This window comes from Phallusia mammillata, chromosome 5 (genome assembly GCF_965637545.1).
Source record: "Phallusia mammillata chromosome 5, kaPhaMamm4.hap1.1, whole genome shotgun sequence".
In the NCBI taxonomy this organism is placed as follows: Eukaryota; Metazoa; Chordata; class Ascidiacea; order Phlebobranchia; family Ascidiidae; genus Phallusia; species Phallusia mammillata.
In genome coordinates, this window is record NC_137256.1 from 6079561 (window position 1) to 6102380 (window position 22820).

At 38.1% G+C, this 22820-nt stretch overlaps 3 protein-coding genes across 7 annotated transcripts; 2 read left to right on the forward strand and 1 right to left on the reverse strand.

Moving 5' to 3' along the window:
- Window positions 1-2: 2 nt before the first annotated feature.
- LOC145230351 (stress-associated endoplasmic reticulum protein 2-like) lies at window positions 3-785 on the reverse strand. The gene is made up of 3 exons (XM_080095761.1): window positions 626-785; window positions 489-561; window positions 3-156 (listed from the first exon to the last, which is right to left on the reverse strand). Exons 1-3 carry the CDS (start codon window positions 707-709, stop codon window positions 116-118), a joined length of 198 nt encoding a protein of 65 aa, XP_079951887.1. The 5' UTR covers window positions 710-785; the 3' UTR covers window positions 3-115.
- A 938-nt stretch (window positions 786-1723) lies between these two features.
- On the forward strand, window positions 1724-5435 carry LOC145230343 (cysteine protease ATG4B-like). Its single transcript, XM_080095750.1, has 9 exons — window positions 1724-1870; window positions 1945-2068; window positions 2326-2468; window positions 2532-2709; window positions 2769-2848; window positions 2911-3122; window positions 3556-3690; window positions 4391-4540; window positions 4842-5435. The coding sequence occupies exons 1-9, from the start codon at window positions 1795-1797 to the stop codon at window positions 5061-5063; spliced, it is 1320 nt and encodes a 439-aa protein (XP_079951876.1). The 5' UTR covers window positions 1724-1794; the 3' UTR covers window positions 5064-5435.
- Window positions 5436-6648: 1213 nt separating this feature from the next.
- LOC145230340 (rho family-interacting cell polarization regulator 2-like) lies at window positions 6649-22806 on the forward strand. 5 transcript variants are annotated; one of them, XM_080095744.1, is made up of 24 exons: window positions 6649-7835; window positions 8202-8352; window positions 8522-8650; window positions 8721-8873; window positions 8940-9015; window positions 9087-9110; window positions 9185-9287; window positions 9364-9401; window positions 10276-10339; window positions 10435-10604; window positions 11220-11306; window positions 11375-11436; window positions 12807-12977; window positions 13704-13845; window positions 14906-15043; window positions 15639-15824; window positions 16258-16352; window positions 16427-16538; window positions 16875-17001; window positions 17398-17559; window positions 18324-18479; window positions 20659-20858; window positions 21426-21651; window positions 22504-22806. In XM_080095744.1, the coding sequence occupies exons 1-24, from the start codon at window positions 7592-7594 to the stop codon at window positions 22611-22613; spliced, it is 3126 nt and encodes a 1041-aa protein (XP_079951870.1). In that variant the 5' UTR covers window positions 6649-7591; the 3' UTR covers window positions 22614-22806. The 5 variants fall into 5 exon arrangements, with proteins under 5 accessions (XP_079951870.1, XP_079951866.1, XP_079951867.1 ...); XM_080095740.1 differs by having other exon boundaries at window positions 6651-7835; window positions 9364-9458; XM_080095741.1 differs by having other exon boundaries at window positions 6653-7835; window positions 9364-9458; window positions 13707-13845.
- Window positions 22807-22820: the final 14 nt, after the last annotated feature.

Consider the following 22820-nt stretch of genomic DNA (forward strand, 5'->3'; position numbering starts at 1 on the left):
GGCTTTCGATACGCAGAAGAAAAAAAACACCAACAAATATTAAAATAATGGTCAATGTGACCACCGTTTGCTGTACAAAAAACATAAGGCGAGCTTTTGTTTGTAGGTTTGGTGATCATCCGAAAATCCGTACGTGTTGTATAACTTCAAAGATGGCTGCCAATAATTCACACAAATTTAGTTTACACATTTTAGCATGTTTACAAAATACTGCTAGTATCTACACACACTGCTAACCACAGACAGAACCATAACCTCTACCACACCCCTGGTTTAAAAAGGCATTATGCAAGCCTACTATTAACAGTGCCATGCTTAGTTTACAAAAAGTGTCTGCATAAATTGGTGGGTGATCCAGAATGATGGAATTAACCAGATTTGACTCTTTGTATGATTTCAAAAATAGCTGTAAGAAAATCAGTTCACAGATAGTATATGTACATGACATAGATTTTATTTCGTTATAGCGTTAAAATAATAAGACTTACCTGAGCCAAAAACAACAAATAAAAACAGTGCAAGCAGCCAAGGTCCAACTGGTGATCCTTCTTCTTTAGGGTTCTAAAAACAAATCATAGATTAGTTTACAAGATATGGTCATAGGTCAGAAATATGAAGTACTTACCAAGCTTTTGGCTACTGTTCCTCTTTGCGTGATGTTTTTGCTGTGCTTCTCAGAGGCAATTCGCATTCTCTGTTTGGTGACCATGTTGATTTCGTTAATTACAAAAGATGGAAAAGATTGCTAATAATTGTTTTTCTACAGAAAACATAAACCCCAGGTTACATTTAAACACATACACTTCTATAACTTTATCTTAAGAAATCGTTGAAAGTTCTATAGCTAAACCTAGGTCTGATAATCCGAAAAAATACATTTCGTAACACGCCTTTTTAAGAATTCGTGAATTGTTCGTTGCTGACTACGAAATTGAAAACGGCGTAAATTTATTTACAAGCCACTTAACTCTACAGTACATTAAAACGGACACATAATACACCAAAACAGCCCTTCCCCAAGCATTTCTTTTTCAAATGAAATTATCTTCTGTCGGATTTCAGACAACGACTTCGCCACGTACCCAACTAAAAAACTCCCGGTGATGACGTTGTACTACGTCAAAGAACGTTTAGGTTTTCGTTACAGCGACTAAAAAGCAAATTGTCTGTGGGCATTTTTTCTTTGCGTCTCAAACCGGTTTCTGAACAATAATTATCCCATTGCCCGTGGCTATTCGACTTGTTAGGGTTCACAATACATCAAAGAACAATTGTTTTATGTTGAGAAATTTTATAAACAGGAATTTTGTTTGTGCCAAAATATTCAAAATTTGAAAAAAGTACATTCAAACGAATAAGCTTTTGTCAAACAAATTTACAAATATTTTGTGTGTGCAAAAATACTTCAATTTAATATAACATTCCATTGTAATTTTAATTTGTTTAACGTGAGTTTATAACATACATTTTGGTAGATACATTTTCGTAAGTTTGCACGTGATCATTGTTGATATGACGTCATTTACAGCTGATTTGGCTGGAAGTCGACTTCGTGCTTTGTTTCGAAGATAATGCACGTTGGCCTGTTTGTTTCAGTTGTTTTGGTTTCGTAATACAGTTTGCGCCCAGTTTTTGCCCTTGGTGTGTTTTAAAAAATGTTGTTTTCGATATTGGCAGTTTTGGTTACAAACCTGTTTAGAAATATAATTTGTATCATAACAAATGTTTGTGCTATCTGTACTTCAGCCAAAGAACACAAAGTTAATAAATGTAGTACCAAGTACTTGTTTTGCAATGGCATTTGCCTTCGGTTATTTTAATGTTGCTAATCAGCTGCTAGAAGGAGACCCAAACATTCGCAAATCACAAGGTAAGTTAAATAATTTTTTGTACTGTTCACAACCGACATGTTTTTGTTCACTTATAAATATTTTGTTTTTTTAGAGCGGCTAAATGGTGAAAATGCTTCTGCACAAGTTGATGTCTGGAATGAAAAAATTGAAATTCATGTTTCCGGAAGAACGTTTTCACTACCCTCTGATAAACAACACTTTCTAAAGTTTGTTAAGTAAGTTTACTATGGTTAACAACTCATTCAATTTTTTTACAGCACACAGAATAATCATAATAATAATTCACATTAAATGGAACAAGTCAAAGCGTTGCAACAAAACAGATCGGCCCGAACCACATGTGGTTATAACTTGTAGCTGACCCCGACTATTTGAGTATATGTTTATGTTGTACATATCTTTGTTTTAGCACTGTCACTATGTCCTATTAAAATTCCCTTCAGTGATTATGGTAACAAATTTTGCTTTTCAGATCGAAGCTATGGTTTACATATCGAAAAGGATTCAGCGCCATAGGTGGTACTGGTCCAACCTCTGATACAGGTTGGGGTTGCATGTTGCGATGCGGTCAAATGATGTTGGCCCAAACATTATCACTGCTCTCATTTCAAGATGGTAAATTTGATTGGTGTCATGTTCTATAATTTATTGTTTTATTATATATTTTTTGTTGGATAGAATGGATGTGGTCTGAAAATTCTGAGGAACATCCCATTGCATACAAACGTGTTCTAAATCAGTTTAAAGATGTCCGAACAAGCTGTTATTCCATTCATCAAATTGCCCAAATGGGAGTAGCTGAAGGCAAGGAGGTGGGCCAGTGGTTCGGCCCTAATACAGTTGCCCAAGTTATAAAGTAGGTTTTGATTTCTGCATTGCTTAGCACTATAATTAACAAAATCATTCTGTGCTTAGGAGGTTATCCCGATTTGACGAGGATACCATATTTTCTGTTCACGTTGCCATGGACAACACAGTGTGTATTGATGAAATAGGTAGAAGCGCATGTTAAAAATAGAAAAAAGCCTGCTTGATATTTATACAATGTTGGTTTTAGAACAATTGTGCTCAGTGGGCTCACAGTCACCAAAAAAGTGTCAAAATGAAGCTGGATCATCCTCAGTGCAGGAAAATGCCTTCCCTGTTAATGGTGAAACCCAAAATGAAAGTGGTTTGTTGACTGAAATTTTCTGGAAGCCCTTACTGCTTATCATTCCTCTTCGATTGGGTTTGTCAGATATCAATCCAGTGTATTTCCAACATTTGAAGGTATCTTGTTTTTGAATAAAGTATTGTTACCAGGCATATTTCATAGACTTCATATGGACGTTGAAACGTCGGTTGATTTGTTTATATTTGCTGGATGAACAAAGAAAAGGATATGTACCTTGTTTTTGTTTGGTTTAAAATTAAAAGTTTGTTAGTTGTAGGTCAACTAAAGAGGCACTTAAAAAAAATTCCAAAGATGCTTTTGGAAAAATAGAATAAGTCATTGGTGTGAAACAGACAATTGTACTACAAAAACTACCTTTGGCTCATTGTATTAATTGTACCATTGGTGCTAGCCACTTTGCATAACGAATTGTGTGATTGACACTTTTGCATTGTATTTGCGTCACAGCCAGTAATCCCCTTAATCAGGGTCAAGCAACCTGTCGACCTAGTAAGGAAATAGTTTTAACACACCTCTGTTTCCAAACAGGAATGTTTACAGTGGGAGGAATCTGTCGGGATTGTTGGCGGGAAGCCAAATCACGCGTACTACTTTTTCGGGTTTGCCGAAGATTCACTCATTTACCTTGACCCACACACCACACAACCATTCGTCGATATATCCGTACGTCGGACTGTTTTTTTCACATTTTGTTGTCTACATTAGCAGCGATTGAAGCATAGTAATTCGTTTAAGGTCAAACAAGCACGTTTTTATGTACGTTTTTGAATGCTCAATGAGCATAACATATCACGCAGTAATGACATTACTTATGACCTTAACAATGCCACATAATGTGTTTACGTAGGGAGGGATTTGTGCGCACAATGTGTTTTTGTGACGAAAAGGGTGAAAGGAAATTCGCTGTTTGCGTATAAGTAAACATGACTGTCGTACGCTTTGTACTCAATAATGCTGAGGTTCTCAATCTAGTTTAATTACCTAAATCATTAAATTGACTTGATTTTAAGAATGAAGAAGTAAGGCAATTTTTGTATGTATGCTATTTTAGTGTTAAAAAATCGTTGGGGCAAATCCAATCTTTGAAATACGTACAGTAAACCTCGGTTAATCAGGATCTTCTCCTAATTGGATCAAACCTTGGGGGTACTGATGATTTGTAATGTGATAAGAATTAAACTAATCGACATTGGTTAATCCGGATCTTCGCTTAATGCGGACAAACTTTTTGGTCCAAACCGGTCCGGATTAACCGAGGTTTGCTGTACACCAACCAGTTAACAAAAAAAGGATTAAGAACCGTTGGAATAGTGCTTTACCTGATGAGAAGTCAGATTTATGACCATGTATGTATTATTTTCAGGACATGGAGTCGACAGTTTTGAACGACGACACCTACCACTGTGCCACGCCAGGTAAAATGCTGCTCACGCAACTTGACCCGTCGTTGGCCCTCGGGTTTGTCTGTAAAACTCGCGACAGTTTTGAACAACTATGCCAAAGAGCTAAGTCGGTAAGTACCAATTCTAGATTTGATTGTCATTTCTTTGTGTTTATTTGCTGTGCAAGTTCCCTGCCATAAAAACATAATTCGCATGACTTTTAAGAGGGCAATCTCCCGAAGGTAGGTTTAATCCGAAATTGGCTCCAGCACCAGGACAGTATTTTTTTTTAAACTGTGCGCCCCAGAAGTTATTAACATTTTTTCAGTTAAAATCTTTTCATCGAATCGAGGTTCAAAATGTGGGATAAATTTTTATTTGTTAGTGAGAAATGCTCTGCAAGTTTAACAAATACGAAACTTTCTTTTACAGTTCCAGAAATCGCCTTCCGCGCTTCCACTTTTCGAAGTAGTGACAAGTCTGCCACCGTGCGGTATTATTGAGTCACGTGTTCTTTCCGTTAAATCGTACAGCAGGGAAAAACGAAAGAACGAAGGGGTTTCTTCCCAACTGGACGACGCAACCTGCCTTGCACTTGACTCCGACGACAGTTTGGGGTCGGACGAGGAATTTGAAATTCTTGACATTTACTGAAAATGCTCTGACCTTTTAACGCATTTTTTGTTGTTTTTTGTTTCATATTCTATGCTGTTTATGTTGTGTTTTAAAATGGCATGTATTGCCCGATACTGTTTTCATGCTAATTAGAAAAATCTAAGCATGAATCAAATGTTCAATTTTTAGTCTGGAGGTATGGAATTTAGCTTGGTTGGTATAAATGCTCATCATTTAATCACATTTGCAGTGTTGAAATTTCTTTCGGTTTGTGTTTGTTTGAAATTACCACCTACTCATTGGTAATTGTTTGCTTTTATTGTTCAAGCTGTTCTGAAACTTCCAGTAATTGCTGGTTTTTGCAGCACTTCGTTTTGCACCTTTCCTGAATACAGAGCAATTACACCTGTACCTTTGTTTGAGGCCGTTGGTCTCTTGGAATCATTTTCTTTTTGACGGAAATGCTAGCTCGCGAATTTGCGCACTGCTTACTTCTCAGCGCAAAAGACAAATCTACGCTGGACTGCCGTAAGGCCACAACCCGAAAATCAAGTATCGCTATCACTCACAGTGTTTTTAGTCTATACTCCAGGAGCTTATGTGTGGGCTATATCCTGACATGGAAAATTCAAAAGAGAATTAATTATCGTTGATTTATTGCAATGAAACTTTAACACAGTATTTGTTTGTTTGTTTTTCAATACCACCTTCGAAACTTCAGGTTAATTTGAAAACAATAGCCAACCCACGAGTCGACCAGTGCCGATGTGATGGTGAAAGTAATGACACCAGTTAAGATGAACATAAATTCATAACTGGGATCAGCCCTGAAGCGTCTATGCAGACCAGCGATCACGGCACACACATGTATAAATCACAGTACGCCAGGCCCATTGAAGGCGCCATACCGAATCAGCCGGTCACCAAGCATTCACCACCATATGGCAAGGCGTATACTAGAAAAATCTAGCCTGCGGTGGGATTCGAACCCACGACAAGAGTCTTTCCCGGACTCGCGCTCTACCAACTCGACTTTCGGCGGATTCTCCACTGAGCCTGCGTAGCTCAGTTAGTCAAGTTCTTGAAACGTGTATAGACGTATGCAGTTAGATATTTGTCATTGCTAACTACGGTACGGGCATCCCAACATGCCTTACCGACCTTATCTAAGATTAGGAGAAGAGTTGGCCTACCTAATTTGACCCATTGAGCATTTGCGATTACTAGGCCTACGCTTCATAAAAAGCTAGTACTAATAACTCCGCACTCTTCTCATTTAATAATATATTTTAATGAAGAGTTTTTACAGGCTGTGAACCTGGTACGTTCCCCAGTAAAAATCCAGGTTACCTATTATTAGCATTTAAATTGGCCTTAGGGCACTTTTTTTTTCACGGGGTTCGAACCCAGGACACTCAAAGTTTTTTATGCCTGTGTATGGGTCAGACGCGCCGGACCATTCGGCCAAGTTCCTGAAACACAAACACTAAATGTTGCGATTTGTTATTGAATACATTTGTCGCTATGGGGCGTCAGAGAGCTTTTGTTGACAATCATGCGCGCGGTGTAGTAGTCCGCTTGCGCGCATAACTCAAATACCTGCGGGCAACTATTTGATTTGATAATGGCCGTGGCGCAGTGATTGGCGGCCACTTAGGGGCAAGGGTCGAGATTATACGCCTGCTCAACTGGTGAATTTCTCTGTACAGGTTTGCTACGAAAAGCATGCAGTCAGTTTAAGAAAAACATGTGTCTTTGGTATATTATGCGTTGATGAAGTTAAGAACGTATAATCGGGAAACAGGAATTAGGTCAAGGCGTGTAATCGGTTTTCGATTATTGTCGATGGTTAGATAATTGCTTGCACAGAGAAGAGAAGTAATCACGTTAGTTAGTTTTTCGTAGTCCTGTATTGTTTGTTCTTTTGATCGGGTGTTATTTGCAACAATCAAATGTTCATACTAGACTAGACGTTATGTGTTTTGCAATATCAATGTATGAAATATGCAAATATATTGAGGCACTTTCGTTATTTGCTTGTGCACATTAAATGCTGTTTAACTATTGATGTCTTGACTGTTTACTTTTACTTGCCAAACCTAATAAAGCATCACTTTATACTGAACATGCTTTTAAAAAGTATAATAGGTGCATTGTTGACTGTTTCTGTATACAAATACATCACACCAAAATTAAATTGACAGATTTTGCATCAAGAAGTTTGCTTTTATGTTGCTTTTACAGGAAAGTTGGGAAGCAATTAGGTTTCCACCGGCATGCCTTATTTATTTCAAAACAGTCAATCCATATTAAGGCAAAACTTCCATTTAAATCATTATGTTAAGTTTGTGGTTGAGAAAGGGCAATATAGGAAGTAATTAGGTTGTTTGTCAGAAACTGGAAGTACTTACAGCCCTGCATGCATTGTTTACTCTGCACATGCATGGTATACATTTCTTACAACTTTTAACTGCCTGTTTTTCCGTCAGCACAGATCAATGCACAAAACAATTATGCTGCACTGTTGTATGATTATTATCAATACCAAGTACTAATCAAGTGGGACAATGGCTTATCTGTCTAATGGAAATACCTTCAAGGACATGACGTCTAGGAGTGGCACATCCGGTAATGGAGTAAAAAGCTGCAGCAGTTATTCCAAAAGGTCAAAGAAGAAACATTTAAGGGAGAGCAGTCTTGACATGTACAACAATATTCAATTGATTGAGCATAAAACGGCTGACACATGCACCTATGATAGGCCTGACATGTTGCTGCGTTCTGTCACATCACCTGGCTATCAAACTAAAGGTTTGTCAACATTAATTATTAATCCCACAACCCATGTGCAAATTCTTGTGCTAAAAGTTTCTCTTTAAGATGCATGCATACATATTTCATTGTCAGAAAACATCCTAGTTTTAGCTGCCTTGGCACAGTACAGCCTAATGACCTGCCTGCAACATGTGCGCAGCTGTCATGTTGCGATTAATGTCTGATGGATTGTGATGGCTGAAAAACAGCCAGACAGTAATCCCTTTGGCCTAAAGTGCTTAAGCAGTAGGCAGTCTCTGCACGCTTGAAGGCATAATACCCTCAGGCAGTATATATTTCTTACACTGCTGTCAAGGGCTAAGTTTATGCAGGAAAGATCAAGTAATATTTGTGTATTTACAGAGCATTCAGTGTTATCTGAGTTGGAGTATATTTCTGACTATGGACCTGGATTACACAAGGACGGTTTTGGATATTTAAAGAAGTTAGAAGGCTCAAAATCTGACAGAAACAAACCTTTTCAACCAAGGTCTACGTCTTTGGATGATGCAAAGTAGGTGTTTGTTGGTCTGGCATATTTTGTCCCAGGTTACAACATCTGTATTGTGTTTATGTTTATCTACTTCATGTGTATTGCAATACTTGTTGCTTACAACCTGTGTAAGCTACTGAAAACAGGCTTTTTATGTGAAAGTGTAAATATATATTACATTTTTATTTAGTGCATCTACATCATCATCATCGGTTACCACAAGATCTCCTCCCCTGTCTCGAACAAATACTTTGCCAGCAAACTATTCACTTTCTAAATCATTTTCTGTGTCTGGGCATTACAGTGACGTAACACCAAGGTTAGCTTTCCTTTCAAAATTCATCTAAATAAACCATCTTGATGATGTAACTATTACCTGTCTTTTACAGGAGGAAAAAGAAGCTTACATTATTTAGTCGCCAAAATTCTGAACTCCTATCTTCTTCTGTATCATCAATGCAGTCCCTTTCTGGGCATGACCTAAAAATCCCATCACCTGCGCGCTTCACTTCTATGTACCATGCTGTTAGAAAAGGGATAAGGTAATGTGTCTGCTATATATTTTCCTGGGGTGTAAAGCAGCACTTGAAATTGAGTTTTATCAACAGTGAGCATATCTCAATCAATACTGCCGAGTATAATGTCCTTGAAGTTCGACAAAAAGAGGTTGGATGTGTAAATGCAGTAAGTTTATTACTTTGAAATTGAGTTCTTCCCAAATAAAAGTTCAATACAAAATATTTTTTGTTGTTTAGGCTCAAAGCTATGGTACAGATAAGGTAGGTTTGATTTTCTTTCTGTTGAAACTTCAATATAAACATACCAGAATTATGGTCAATTTTTACATGAACAGCAAATGACTTTTCTTGAGAGAATTATCAAAAAACTCCAGTACCACCAAACCCAACTTGATGAACTACATGAAGCATATACTTTGCAACAGCGATATAGGGAAGGTCTGTACCTGACCTACACTGTGTCACTTACATTTTTGCATTTATTATTAAAAAAGCCTATTTATTTGTTGGACAGGTGCATACAAGTTGAAGTCTGCTCTGAGCTCATCACGAGTGAGTTCTCGATCGTCAATTTCGGAGATAAAACACGACCTTTCTCGCTGCACGGAGGTGTGCATGTTGGTGTTAACAAATTTAACCTCATCGTTAAGTTTGTGTTATTAGAAGTGTTGTCAAATTTTACATGTCAAAAATGGAGGAATGAAATTTTTCTTCGTAAAAAACGTTCGGAAACCTTTTTCTTGCAGGCATATTTGTTTTGTTAGTAAGGCTACTGATGTCTTGTTCACAGACACTACATTGTTGAATGCAAGAAGGTTAGGTATGGTGAATACAGCTGGCAATTACCCTTCCCATGTTAATTGTATTTCCAAACATTGGACTCTAGCCATTGATCAGTGTGTTCAACTAATTTGTTTGTAGATGCAAATGCAGTGGTGCCTCTTTGCTTGCTTTCAAATCCTAACATCGTCATGGTGATAATTCTTAAATCTTAATTCCTTTTTCACAATTTCCCGTAATGCATGTTGCAATTAAAATTTCCTCTGCAACTTGCTTTAGCAATTTTCTTCATTCTACTGACAATCATATTTGTAGTATATTGGTTTAAGTAGTATTTGGTGTCAGTAGTTCTGCATTGTAGGTACAAATCTCTTAACGCTAATAACCTAGTATTGATGTGAAAAAAGTGGGTTTAGTGTAAAAGTGTTTTCAGTGCTAAAAATGTATTGGCATGTGTAAATAACATGGCAAAAAGTTTTGAAAAAATTGATTCTTTGCTTGGAAACATATAAATCAGCCTTGAGTATTGCCTAGCCCTTGACATCGTTGTCAGGTATTGATAATAAAAGAATGATTTTGTTAAGCTTAAGTCATGAAAAATTTGTAACATTTTTATAACCCGTGTAATTGCAAACCGTGTTTCCAGACCCTCTGCACCATTGAACAAGAACTAACCAACCTCCTGGGGCGATTTCACTTCAAAATGAAAGGTGACAAGTGACAAAAGGGTTATTAACCTGCTGTCATAATTTCTAATCCTTCGGGTTGAGCTGGTTTCCTCAATTGCTGCCTTTGCTTTGTTCAGGTCTCCTGGGCTTTGCAAGGCTTCGACCTGGTGACCACTATGAGGTTGTAATTCGATATGGCGCCCAGAAGTGGAAGATGAGAGGCTCAGTCAAGTCTTCGGGTGACCAGAGCTGGGACAAAACGGAATACACAATGCAACCCCTTCTCACTGACTTGGTGGAAATTAAAGTAAGATATTTTTTAGGGGTGTTTGAACCAATTCTAGTACTTTTTGTGATTGCCAAACAAAACTTATAAGTGCTAAACCTCTGCGTGTGTGTCTACTTTGTTTTTGCAGCTTTAAGACTAAAATTTTTGGCATTGAAATAAAGACACGCTTTGGGACTGTAAAATTCCTGCCATTTAAAAAAAGTGCTGAAATCAACACATACAAATACAGGTTCGCGGTCGTACCGATTTTTACTACATTATGTGAATAAACACCCTGTATGCAAAACAGAATCAACTGGTACACACTTGGTTTTGCATAACCAACATTTTGCCAAAGCCTTACCATACCATGTCCTTATTCAAATAGAATATATGTTTGGTCCAAGGCTTTATACATAGGATTTTATAGAGTTAACTCTAGCATTAAACATATCACATTGATCTATTCTAGACAATTTAGGTACATAATTTACAGTTTTAAAAAGCCTAGCCAGTAACAAACAAACCGATATATTGGTGTAAAACATAACGTTTCGACAGCAACTGCAACATGTTTGTGTATTCTGGACAAGATTTAACAGTGTTCCCCTCTTGTGGTTTTGTATTCAAGTTGTTGTTTGTCATGTATTTTAGGTAATGGAAGTAAAAATGCTTGGCAAGCATTCAACAGTGGGTAACGTGTCTTCAGAGACCAAGGATTTCTTCAGAGTCGAACCACAGGTACTTTACACTAGTTACCCAACTACCCATATCAGAACCAACACTCAAAAACACATATTTTTGTGCAGGACCTTTTAATTGACATCAATGACACGGCCACACTGAAGCTAAATCTGACTGTGTCATGGAGGTGAGTCACTTCCGTTTTTGATTCAGTTTTGGCCGCTTTAATTGAGTTTTTTAAGTTTGCATCGCATTTAGAGATACACTATTTCCGGCGCTGGCCAATTACACCCATGTGACGTCATATTTGTATCATAAGTTAAGTTTAGTAGAAGTTATTTCGCTTGGTGAAAGAAAACATAGCGACACATTTGCACTAAAACGATCACCAAGCCGAAAATAGCTGCGCAACGTTGAAACGTTATTTTTGGTAGATGAGAGCTAAACGCGCCGCAGCTACATAGTCATTACAAGGCGTTAAGTTGACTGGGGCTCACAAGAAAGTGAGGTTGGCGCATTGTGGGTAAACACGACTGGGGGTGGGACCTTGGTGGGACCAGTCGAGGGGGGGCTACAAACTAACCACACGTGTCAAGGAAAGAGGGTGGGGTTCTACAGAAAAACAAACCACCGAAAGAAACCCTGTCGGATAGTTTCATGTCCACTATTTGCATCTGACAATCGTCTTGAATCATTGCGTACAACACAACTTGTAAATCTATTTCCCTATTGATTGACATACATTGTCGTCAATTGACCCTTCACATTTATCGATATGACATTGACGTTATCGCATCTGATTAATTGTCGCGTGCAAATGGTTTGTCCTCGACCAAATGTCAGTAGACCTATTGTCTGAACAGAACGGACCAACTGCTGTGCTATGGGTTCCTTGACAATGGGCCATTGAAGCGAGGTTTGATACGGTTTTGTCAAAATATATGTAAAGTAACTTACAATTTTTAGAACCCGGTTTTTGAAAGGCTTGACTAGTTGGTCGAGTGGTTAGCCCAACCGCTTTGTGTTCACAAGGTTGTGGATTCTAATCCTATCTCGGTCATTTCCCTGAGCAAGAAACTAGAGAAACTAGCGTTGCTACAACCCAGTAGAACCTGATGGGTTGAACTAAATTGAAGTCACTAACTACCTAAGTCGAAAAAATCATGGATGAATGATTCAACGAACTTGTAAAAATACATGCAGCTTGACGGCGGACTCATTTTGAGCATAACGCATTCAGGTGTCCGCCCACAGGATAAAAATCAAACAAATCAACTAAAAAATATTTTATAGTTATATTGTACGCTCTAGTTGTGTAACATTAAAATGCTTAAGTACTGTAACTGGAGTGGATTTACGCTTATTGTGGCAATTTCATTGGGTATTGGATGCCAAAATAATATTGTCGCGTGAAAAAGGCGGTTTTGCCCAGGATTTATACCAGCGATCGTCAAATACTTCGCTTTCACGCTAACCACTCACCAATTATACAGAAACTTTTCCCAAAATTTTACTTTGAAACTATTTTACCATTTCAACGGCAGTATTTTTTTGCAGTCCTTTCGACGGTTACGAGTCACCAGGTTCACACATCTTCGCTGCAGTTCATTCTACAAGTTCGTCTCGTTTACGCACCCGCTCTGTTATCGAGCGTCCGTCCCCAGCCCAATCTCGACCGCGCAGCAGACTTGCCACAGCTTTCTCTCGTCCCATGTCCGTCATTTACTCGTGAGTAAACCCAGCGGGTCGCCGCTTTGCGGTTTTAGGCTTGACATTGTACAGAATTTTGTTGTTCTGGTTGAAATAACCGGTTGATATTACTTATTGCTGTTTGTTTGCTGTGGTTGTTTTTATCCGATGACCTAAAAAAGTGATATTTAGTTGTTTTTTAAGAATCTTTTCCGTGAATAGTAGGCATCCTATGTTTCTGATTTGGAAGCACTGTTGCTTCTTATTCTTGTAGATTTAAAAAAGTGTTTTTACTATTCATAAGTAATACACTGGCAGTAATGAAAGCAAAAAAGTGATATGCTGTGACCTTAGCCACTTAGACAAAGAATGAAGTATGTCTCTTTTAAAGTCCATTAATGATTTTCAAATTAAAAAAGTTTTTTCAGCAAAAGTGAAAACGAATGTTCATTTGTGTAATGGATATGTCAACATAAGAGAATTGCCAAATGATAATACAGACACACGTCTATAACTTTTGTAAGTTTTATTACAAAAAATCAATGTAACTTTTATATATTTTTTGGCCAAGTCGTATTCAAGGAATCCACGGCATAAACATGTCGCGCCGCTTACTTTGCGTTTTAATTCCCAATTACATTAAATCGTGTCCCACGTTGCTGGTTACTATTCACAACAACTGACGCTGTTGGCATGCATACCCAAAACGTCATCCAAGTCTCGACAATCATCGTGCCATTATGACGTTATCGCTTGTTACGTCAGCAGATCGTCGTCGGCCAATCTGAACAATTCGAACAACAGAGAATACTTGGAGATCGCGAAATTGCCACCACCTGCCTTCGCCACGTCATTACTACGTCATAATGAGGTGGAAACTGCCAATAAAATGCAACAACCGCCCAAGGTAATGTTCCATCTGAAAACCGCCCTTCATTCCAATTATTCTAATAGTGGTACTATATAGGCGTTGGCAAATTGTTCTTTCTAGGTAGATTTGAATTTGAATATGATATTTGAATACCATTTGCTTTAATGTGGTATATTTTTGCATGAGCCATTGTCTTAGCGGAATTAACCCTGTGGTAAACCGCATTTAAGTTCAATTATTTGCATGAAACTGAATGAACCGCCAACCGTATGTTGCAACCTACGTACGGTTGTATATTTTTACCTTCCCAGCGGGTTATTCTCTCAGACAACAGCCCATTGCCATTCGATCTGGCAGCAACAAACTATGTGGTCTTACGACACAAATCGTTCTATTGCCGAATTCCTATGTTCGGGTTTTCCCCTAGGGAAATGACTGCAACGTGAAATTTGATTTCATTATTAGGGGACACGTTTATGCGAACGGTTCGAGGTTTTCGGAATGCTGTTTTCTGTGATATTAATAACCTGCTGCACATACCTAAGGAAAGTTATCTTAGACAAATAAGGCAGGGGAAAACAAATTGGCATAATGCATATGCTGGTGGACCCAAATTTAAATTCTTCGCTAACCGATTTTGTACGTAGCTGTGATAGACTGTTTGTTTTTATTTTACAGTATTACGTTTGTGTATTGTTTATTTTTAGCATCTATTCTCTTTGTATGGCCAACCCTTGCGAAAAGTTCATTCTAAAATCTTATTTTTGAAACACATAATACGCGTTGATAAAGCTGCTTGCTTAAAAAATCAGAATTGTCGGAGACCTTGATGTAGAAAATACACCGTAACGATTTCATCAAAAACGCTGAAACATATATACAAAGTGTCAATTGGGTTGAAACCAAACAACAAATAACTTTAATAAAGCTTTTTGCAAGCTTACATGTCTATCTTGCCTTCACACTTAAGTCCAATGTAGTTATAACGCATGTTTAACACCCAAATGGCCATACAACTTTCGTGAAGGCTAAGGCGTATTCTTTGATCCCCACATTTCTTGTCACTTGTTTCGACTTCGCGACTTTGTGTGTCCAGCAAAACCCGCCGGATTTGACCAAGGGAAGTGTGAGAAGCTCGTTGAGTGAAGAGGAAGCTTTCATCGCCGCCATCTCCCGTTCCACGCCGTTGCCAAGCGACGGTGACGCCAAGGCGTGTGAACCGGAAGTATTTCAGGTGATTACACGTGTGAGCAAGATTCTATGTGGCGTGGCTGTTTGTAGTTGAGTGTGTCATCTCCAGGTAGCAATTTATGAATGGGTTTTATTTTATTTCCCTAGAAAGTTATGTAAACCTTTTTCTTAGTTTCACTTTAAGTGGATTTGTGCACAAACAAGCCAATTATAAGTTTACTTTTCCAAGTTACGTTATGCGCTACGCTGGTTTAGTTCTAACTCGCTCATTGGTTAACCTAAAGTTATCCATATTAATTGGAAGTGAATGGTGTGGATGTTTCGTATGTGATAGTTAGTGCAGGAAAAAACGTACGTTTTTGTATTGTAATTTTGGTAGTATTGCACGTTTTTTTAAAAAAAAAAACATATTTGTCGTGATTGTAACGTTTAGCTTTACACGTTTAAGTTAATTTTGTCATAAGCAACATTCAACGGCAGTTGTTTAAACTTGTTTTTGCCAGAGCAGTTTAGAAATAAAAGTTTTGCACAATTTTCTTTCAACAATACCCCTTAAAATTATTTGGCCACACAACCACAAAAACGATTTTCGCTCATTCTGTAGTAGTCCACTCAATATACAATGGGCTTTATCACAGGATCAGGTGACCCTTGAACCTGTCAGTGTGGAACAAGATCGGTTATCCCCATATGAAAGACGAGTTAGACGGGAATTGGCTGCAAAATCCACAGAGATTAACTTAATGATGGATGATTATCGAGGAAGATATATGGAAATGCACAAATTAGAGGAAGCTTTAAATTCGTTACTTGATCAACTGAAGGTATTGAGTGATATCGGAATGAAATGACATTCTAATCATCTAAATGCAATAGTCGTTGTTTCGTGTCAACGCATCCGGTATAACGCCACCCTACATATACACTTACAGAAATATGTATTTATAAGTAATCAAGCTAGAACTACAAGTACTCTGATATACCCAGCATAAAGCATATTGTGTTGAGATTTGGTAGTCAGTGTATTGGAAGTCACACATATATGTATTGCGTGACAATTTATTGGCCCTTACGTCGCCAAGGAACCACTTTTTTAGGGTTTCAAGTATGATCGGCTACGATATTAGCTTTGGTCACCCAGTCCTGTTCAAACTGCACGTATTTGTCTTTTAAACTTAAGACAATAGCATTTGTCCAAAAATCGGACCTAGTGTGTATAACGTGTTTTTTACTACAAACTACAAACCTTTTTTGTAGCTCTCAAAATACAACAGCTTGGTATCTGACGGCTTTTCAGTATCCGACGATACAAATAATGAAGATGATGTGGAAATTCCAGTGTTTTCTACCAAGTGAGAATTCAAACCCTTTAAACTTTACCACAACAATATCAGTACTTTACATTTTTTTTTCTTGCTCGTCTTAGTAATGAAGAAAGCCCAAAGGAAAGTAACAAGGTTGCCTTATCCACAACTGGAAGTCATTTGTGCGATGAAGCCATCTTAGCACATCTTCATCTTGTCCAATTTCTTCTAAAGGTGCCACCAATGTTTTTACTTTTTTGTATCGATTTAGCCCACCCACGTAATCTGTTGTAAACTTGTATTGTATAAAAAGGTACAAAATGCCCAGAAGTGCGTAATATCGCCTATAGCAGTGGACCGTTTCAATATTCAACAGACAGCAACCATATTAATTTCATTCAATTTTATCCCTAAATTACCAACTATGACGTCATAAAACTAAAACGCTGATAACGTAATTACCCTTTCAAAAAACGCCAAATGACCCCTTTGTCGGTAAATATACCTACAGGTTAAGAACCACTGGTCTATAACTTCAGAGCGATTTTTAACCAAGTGGTTATTTTGTAGGATGTTGGAAATTTCGGACCTCTAAAGATCCGTCAAGTCCTCGCTTTGGATAAACTTAAAAAACAAGGCATCATCATACTCCGAATACTAGACATTGCGAAACAAGACAAGGAAATAGTTCTGGAAGGTATGCACAAAAAGAAATACTCGTCCAATATTTGCTTTAAGCAGTGTCATTTAGTAATTGTTTATTCTTAGCTGCCACAAAATCTAAACTAGCGGGGCTACAAGGTGCATAAAATGTTGCTTACAGAAGTCCTGAATGTTCTCAGGGAGCGTGGTCTATCCCGGAGTTGTACCCATGAATTACTTTTTAACAAAGCCTGTTTAGCACCAAAGTTGGTGAAATTTCTGGATAAATTATGCAAGTGTAAAGTCAGGCCTGAAACAAACCCGTTTTATTTTAAACTTGGTCTTAAAAACTGTGAAAACAAGCATTTATGACATAGACTAAATCAAGACCGCTTTATTTCATACCTAGGCTCAAAAAAATAAGTCAGTGAAACGAATTTTTATGGCACAGACTTGGAAGAATTTTCTGGAAGGCGAGGTTTTCTGGAGATGTGGAGGTCATGTTGTGACGGTCGCACTTCATTCTGTGTCAGCGCTCGAACTCTCAGGTTGGAACTGACATCGGAATTTTCACGAGAACTGCGCAGAAAACACCCGGATGTTGCAGAGAAAGGTTTGTGAAAGTTTGAACGGAAACATGCTCCCTTTTTCCATGGAGAGAATGCATTATTTTTTGAGTCGTAAAAGTTCTTTAAATTAGAAACTTATCCATAGATAATTAAGTTTTACTGTTTGAGCCATCATCTAACCCACCCGGATCTAAAATGTTAAATTTGGAGACACGTGAATGTTAATTTTGGGGCACTCTTTTCTATTGTTTTTCGGATACTTTCGTTGTTTAGTCCAGCGCGATTTTCTTAAGACACTTTTGGTTTAGTAGGAATTGTACAAACTCATTTATATTTACACACAAGACAGGTAGATACCTAAAGTTGGACCCTGTAAGTTTTTATCCTTGTTGAACTAGTGGTTAACCCACGTACTGTTTCACCAATGAGAATGCTTTTTACGCTGAGGCTTGTGCAGGCTATTTATTTGTAGATAATTCCCCTGTGTATTACCGATGTCACCATCTTCGAAATTGAGTTCATTTTGTTCGTAACAATATTGCAGTATATTTCGACCTTAAAAGTGACTTTAAAATGCCCCCAATCTTAAAGAAATTTTTCTCAAATTTCAAACCGTCGCTTACTATCCAAACAACTTTTTCTTCACAAAATAAACGGCAATTTCCTAACACAAGTTTTCAGCTTTGTAGTTCTACGAGCGGTCAAATGAAAGCATCATAAACCAGCTCCTTACGACGCAATAAAGTCCAGCGGTGAAATTTACAACCTGGCATAAAACGACGTTTTATCTCGTTCTTGTATGTCACAGTTTTCCCTGAGGTGGTCAAAAGAATTGTTTCTCGGCCGGATCTGAACGACGTCGAAAAACTCAACGTCACCTTATTTCAAGTCAGCGGCTTTGTGAATGACGTGGACGGTTGTCATGACGACTTTGCGAAAATTCTCGACAAAATTGGCCACGAAAGTAAGTCATACACTTAACATAGACATTTATATCACTGATAATGACATGAGCATTTGCCGAAACGTTTGATTAATAAAACATGTCGCTTTTTACGTGTTTTCGGGCCGATATTTTTAATAATAAACTTATACATATCGTTCACAGATCCGTACATATCGTTCTAAAGATAAACAGATCAAACAAAAATTTTTACATTTTGTTTGATTTAATATCCAGCATATAGTTAATTTCATGGCCACGTAGAGTATACCTATAGTCTAATAAAGACACTAGCTTTTCAATAATTAGGTTTTTGATACATTGGCTGATCCAATTTGCTCAGGTATATTGCCCAAACTTTTGTGTTCGTCGGTAAAAAAGTGATCGATTTAATTTACGAACTGCTTCAGACATGTGAAAGCTGGCTGTATTCCAGTATAGTGGTTGGATAAATCGATTTAAATCCCGCTGGCAAGAGTTTGAAAGCAACTTCTTTGTCCATAAACCCATACGACCTCAAAACGTGAATAGGGTTGTATTTTCTACGCGTGGAACAGGCTCTGCATTCAACGTTTTGTGCACTTTGATTCAACCACAGACTTAAGTGACATGTATTTTTGAGTCCTAAACGATTTGGCATAAGGCAATAATCTCCCGTCACGCTCTGATGGTGATGATTGAATTGAAATCGTCGCTTGACCCAGTTGGACAGGAAACGCGCTTTGTGTTGTGGCGCTCGCGTGTGACCTCGAGTAACCTTTCTGAACGTAATCACATCTGCATTACATCTGACGTCAACGATTTAAACCCATGATGTTGAGTTGTGCAGCTGGTCGACCCGCGTTCGTGCAGTAAAAAACATTAAAATGTTTTGTGTTTGAGCGATACACCAAAACCACTAAACTTGTGCCCGAGTGTTGATTCAAAATGTTTGTTGGTTGATCGGAATGTTTTGGTCGATATGACATCATACACTAGTGACGTAATAATACATTTTTTGCGGTGTAAAAATAAGGTGTACAAATAGGTTATGTATTCCAACACTTTATTTCAAATGTCTAACAAGCAACGTTAAGCTATTCGTTGTTGGAGTTTTTCTGTCATGCCACCAACATATTAGATCCAGAAAATCTCCCCAAAGTGTTTTGGTAGACCCTCTTAACCTGGTTACTTTTGTCTGTTTCGGGATCATTTTGCTTCGATTGCAAAGTCCTTAACCCAGTCTGAAAGCAAACTAAATTGTCAAAACGCTAGAATTAAACCCTAAAGGGATTTTTTACGTTCTATTGTATTACTGATGATAACAATAGATAGAAAACACGTTCGAATTTTTATTTGCATTCATTGTGGTCTCAATTTCCATGGTATGTATGCGTAGGTTTCACCTAACGATTCAGTTAATATAAAATACAACGTTGTATTTCTGACTCCTTGCCCTGGACCTTGGCGTATATATGTAAAGGTTAAAATGGCATCTGTGGCCGCGGAAATCGTTGAAAAACCACAAATGCAAAGGTTTCGCCGACCCGACTCCTAGCTGGCTTTCGCTCACTGTGGCCCACAGGAAACAATTGAAATCAGTAATTGTGTATAGCTGTACACATGTGCCAGTTGTTGGTCGCTCAATGCCATCAAACGTTACTTTTGTTCATAGTAACGACAGTTTGGGCCCTAACGCCAACGTACACCAAAAATCAAACTATTACCGATTGCATACGATTTTTTACCAAATTTTGTTGACTGTTATTTTCAAAATTGGTTGGTTCGTTGTCAAATGTACGTTTTTGAAAGACTTAATGTTTTAAATGGAAAGATTTTGGCTGTGATTTGTTTAAACGGGCGCTTCTCCACCATATAACAGTAAATGGCTTACTAGTTTATAAATTCTACTTAAAATTTACAGAAAACGCTTTTAGAAGGCTAGTTTGTATTCTAATAAAAATGAGTTTCTCAAAAAAGGTTCCAAAATCTACATATACGTCCTTTCTGTCGAATAAAGTACTTTTATTAGTCGTGTGGAATTTTTACAAAGTCATTAGGGACGCAAAAACAAAATCTTCCACCAAAATTTTTGTTTTCCATTTCAAAAAGATTTGTTATGCAACCCGGTTCGGAAAATCCTGCTTTTAAATTACACTTTCTATATATACAGTAGTGTATCATATTTTGCCCATACTCATAAGCGCAATCGCATTTACAGTGTTCATAACCTCGACACTTCGCTGCGGAATTCGGGAGTTGATCTTGGTCGCCATCAAGCGGATGAGTTCGCTCCTGGCCCTTAGGATCAGCAACTTGCGGGCTCTCTCACATTTGCTACTCGATACCGACGCTGGAATAAGAACCGCGGCAGCCGCTCACATCAAGCACATCTCCACTGAGGAAACTTTGCGTGAAAAGGTGTGAAAATATGCAAGATGGTGGTTAACTGTATAAACGCTATACCCAGTTGCTCAAATTACGGATTGCATTGTCCAAAATGGTCAATTTGCTTGATAAGATTTAAGCAAAATCATTTTACTATGCTAAACAGAGTGCGGACTTTGTTTAAAACAAAAGAGTTTTGACATTTTTTTATCAACGATTTTAGTAAAAAATTTACTACATTTTGTACTTCCTAATTACAATATTATTTCGAGTTAAACAACCATTTTATGTAAATAAAATCTAACATTGACTATAAATTAGTTACTGTATCGTGAGTTGTAATGGCTTTGTCAAATTTCAAGTCCAAATTTGCGATGTACTATTAAGGCCACAACAGCATCTAGGAAGTGCAAACAATAAATTACTTTCTAATTTCTTCCTGCACTTTGCGCAATGACTGTAAAAGATCAATGCAAACATTTCCAAATTAGCACCAAGACATTAAGGCACAATTGAAACTCCCAAATTCGCTTTTAACGTGACCGTCACACAATGTCAATTCCATTAATCGATCAACAAATTACCTTAATTTGCAATTAGCGCACGCGATCTAATTATTCTCCAAGGCATGGTTTGTTGCACACGCAGGCTGTGATGTCATACGCCGAGCTGCTGGAAAGCTCATCTAAGCGTGACCGACAATGTTCGTGTATTGCAATTGGATTTCTTTCCGCGACCGAATGCATCGCCCAGCTCGCCTACTTATGCCACAGCGACACGGAGTTGGAAGTGAGACAAGCTGCGTCCAATGTTCTGTTGTCTCTAGGTGAGATTTTGTGATGACATAATGGGGCAATACTCCATTGTGTCCGGGTAAAGGCTTCAGTTTTAATAAAACGGCCTAGATTCTACCCTATTTTCATACCGGGGCTCGTATGTATGGTAGTTTCACCAATTTTTTGGGGCTTTTAAAAAATCGGCTTTCTGGCTTACTGTTGAAATTCGGCCCCGCTGAAAGCTCTGTTTTGAACATGAGAAGCCAATAGCCCATAGTCGTATGGATGGTTTTAAAGTGTGTATAGCCTACCTCAGTGGTCGGCAACCGCCGGTCCGCGGCCCGGTCCCGGTCCGCGAGGAGTTTGTTACCGGGCCGTATAATTTTTCAGGTTAAATGCTACAAAACTTTTTGCCCATGTATCCCGAGATGATAAATTAATTTAAGCGTTTTATTGCTAAATATTTGTAGCAGTGCAAAAAAGGTTGCCGACCCCTGGCCTACCTGACCTGAAGGAGGCGCTTTCCGTATTATAAATCCTTGTTCTATTCTATTTTCTTTTTCGAAACCTTAATTAAATACATCATGATTGTACTGTTCACTTTCCAACACAATTCAACAAGGCGAAAAGTTTTCAAAAAGCGTGTAAGGTCTATCTGACAAAATTAGACCGTTGATCCTAAAATTCGGACATGATATAAAGAATTAAATCAATCATCCCAAAAGAGTGGTATCCCGAAAGATTTGATAACGTTTAAGCACATGTCCTCCGTGGAGGTGGTTAAAATGGTAGGTATATATTTTTGTATCATTCAATGAAGAAATCCCAGGTTTGTACTGCAAAAAGCATCCCCCGACACTCGCTTTTCAATTATATCTCACATGTTTTCGGCCCCACTGCAGGCGAGGAAGGCAGGGAAGCACGTGACCACGCTGCATCAACGCTTCTCGCTCAAACCATGACTCAGCAAGTTACGCTCAAGAATCATGCAAGGATGGGAACTGCTTTGTGATATTTCCGCTTCGTCAGTGTACTGTTGCCAAGCTACGTCAACGTTTGTTTTTGTTTGAACTCGCCCCCTGCGTTGCTGCTTTGTTTACTTTTTACTTTACACGCGCATGTTAATCGTGGTCTTTTCTTGTCCTTGCTGGAAACGCAAACCAGCGCATTGGAATTTGCAATACAAAGCTTTAACACGCCCCCAAGTGGATAGAACCGA

Coding starts and splice junctions, on each gene's coding strand:
- LOC145230343 (XM_080095750.1), top strand. CDS start 1,795: ATGGCATTTGCCTTCGGTTATTTTAATGTTGCTAATCAGCTGCTAGAA. Junction 2,469..2,531: donor ACTGCTCTCATTTCAAGATG/GTAAATTTGATT, acceptor TTTGTTGGATAG/AATGGATGTGGTCTGAAAAT. Junction 3,123..3,555: donor TGTATTTCCAACATTTGAAG/GTATCTTGTTTT, acceptor GTTTCCAAACAG/GAATGTTTACAGTGGGAGGA.
- LOC145230340 (XM_080095740.1), top strand. CDS start 7,592: ATGGCTTATCTGTCTAATGGAAATACCTTCAAGGACATGACGTCTAGG. Junction 11,307..11,374: donor TCTTCAGAGTCGAACCACAG/GTACTTTACACT, acceptor ATTTTTGTGCAG/GACCTTTTAATTGACATCAA. Junction 21,652..22,503: donor CAATGTTCTGTTGTCTCTAG/GTGAGATTTTGT, acceptor GCCCCACTGCAG/GCGAGGAAGGCAGGGAAGCA.
- LOC145230351 (XM_080095761.1), bottom strand. CDS start 709: ATGGTCACCAAACAGAGAATGCGAATTGCCTCTGAGAAGCACAGCAAA. Junction 562..625: donor GAACAGTAGCCAAAAGCTTG/GTAAGTACTTCA, acceptor ATTTGTTTTTAG/AACCCTAAAGAAGAAGGATC. Junction 157..488: donor ATTTGTTGTTTTTGGCTCAG/GTAAGTCTTATT, acceptor AATTATTGGCAG/CCATCTTTGAAGTTATACAA.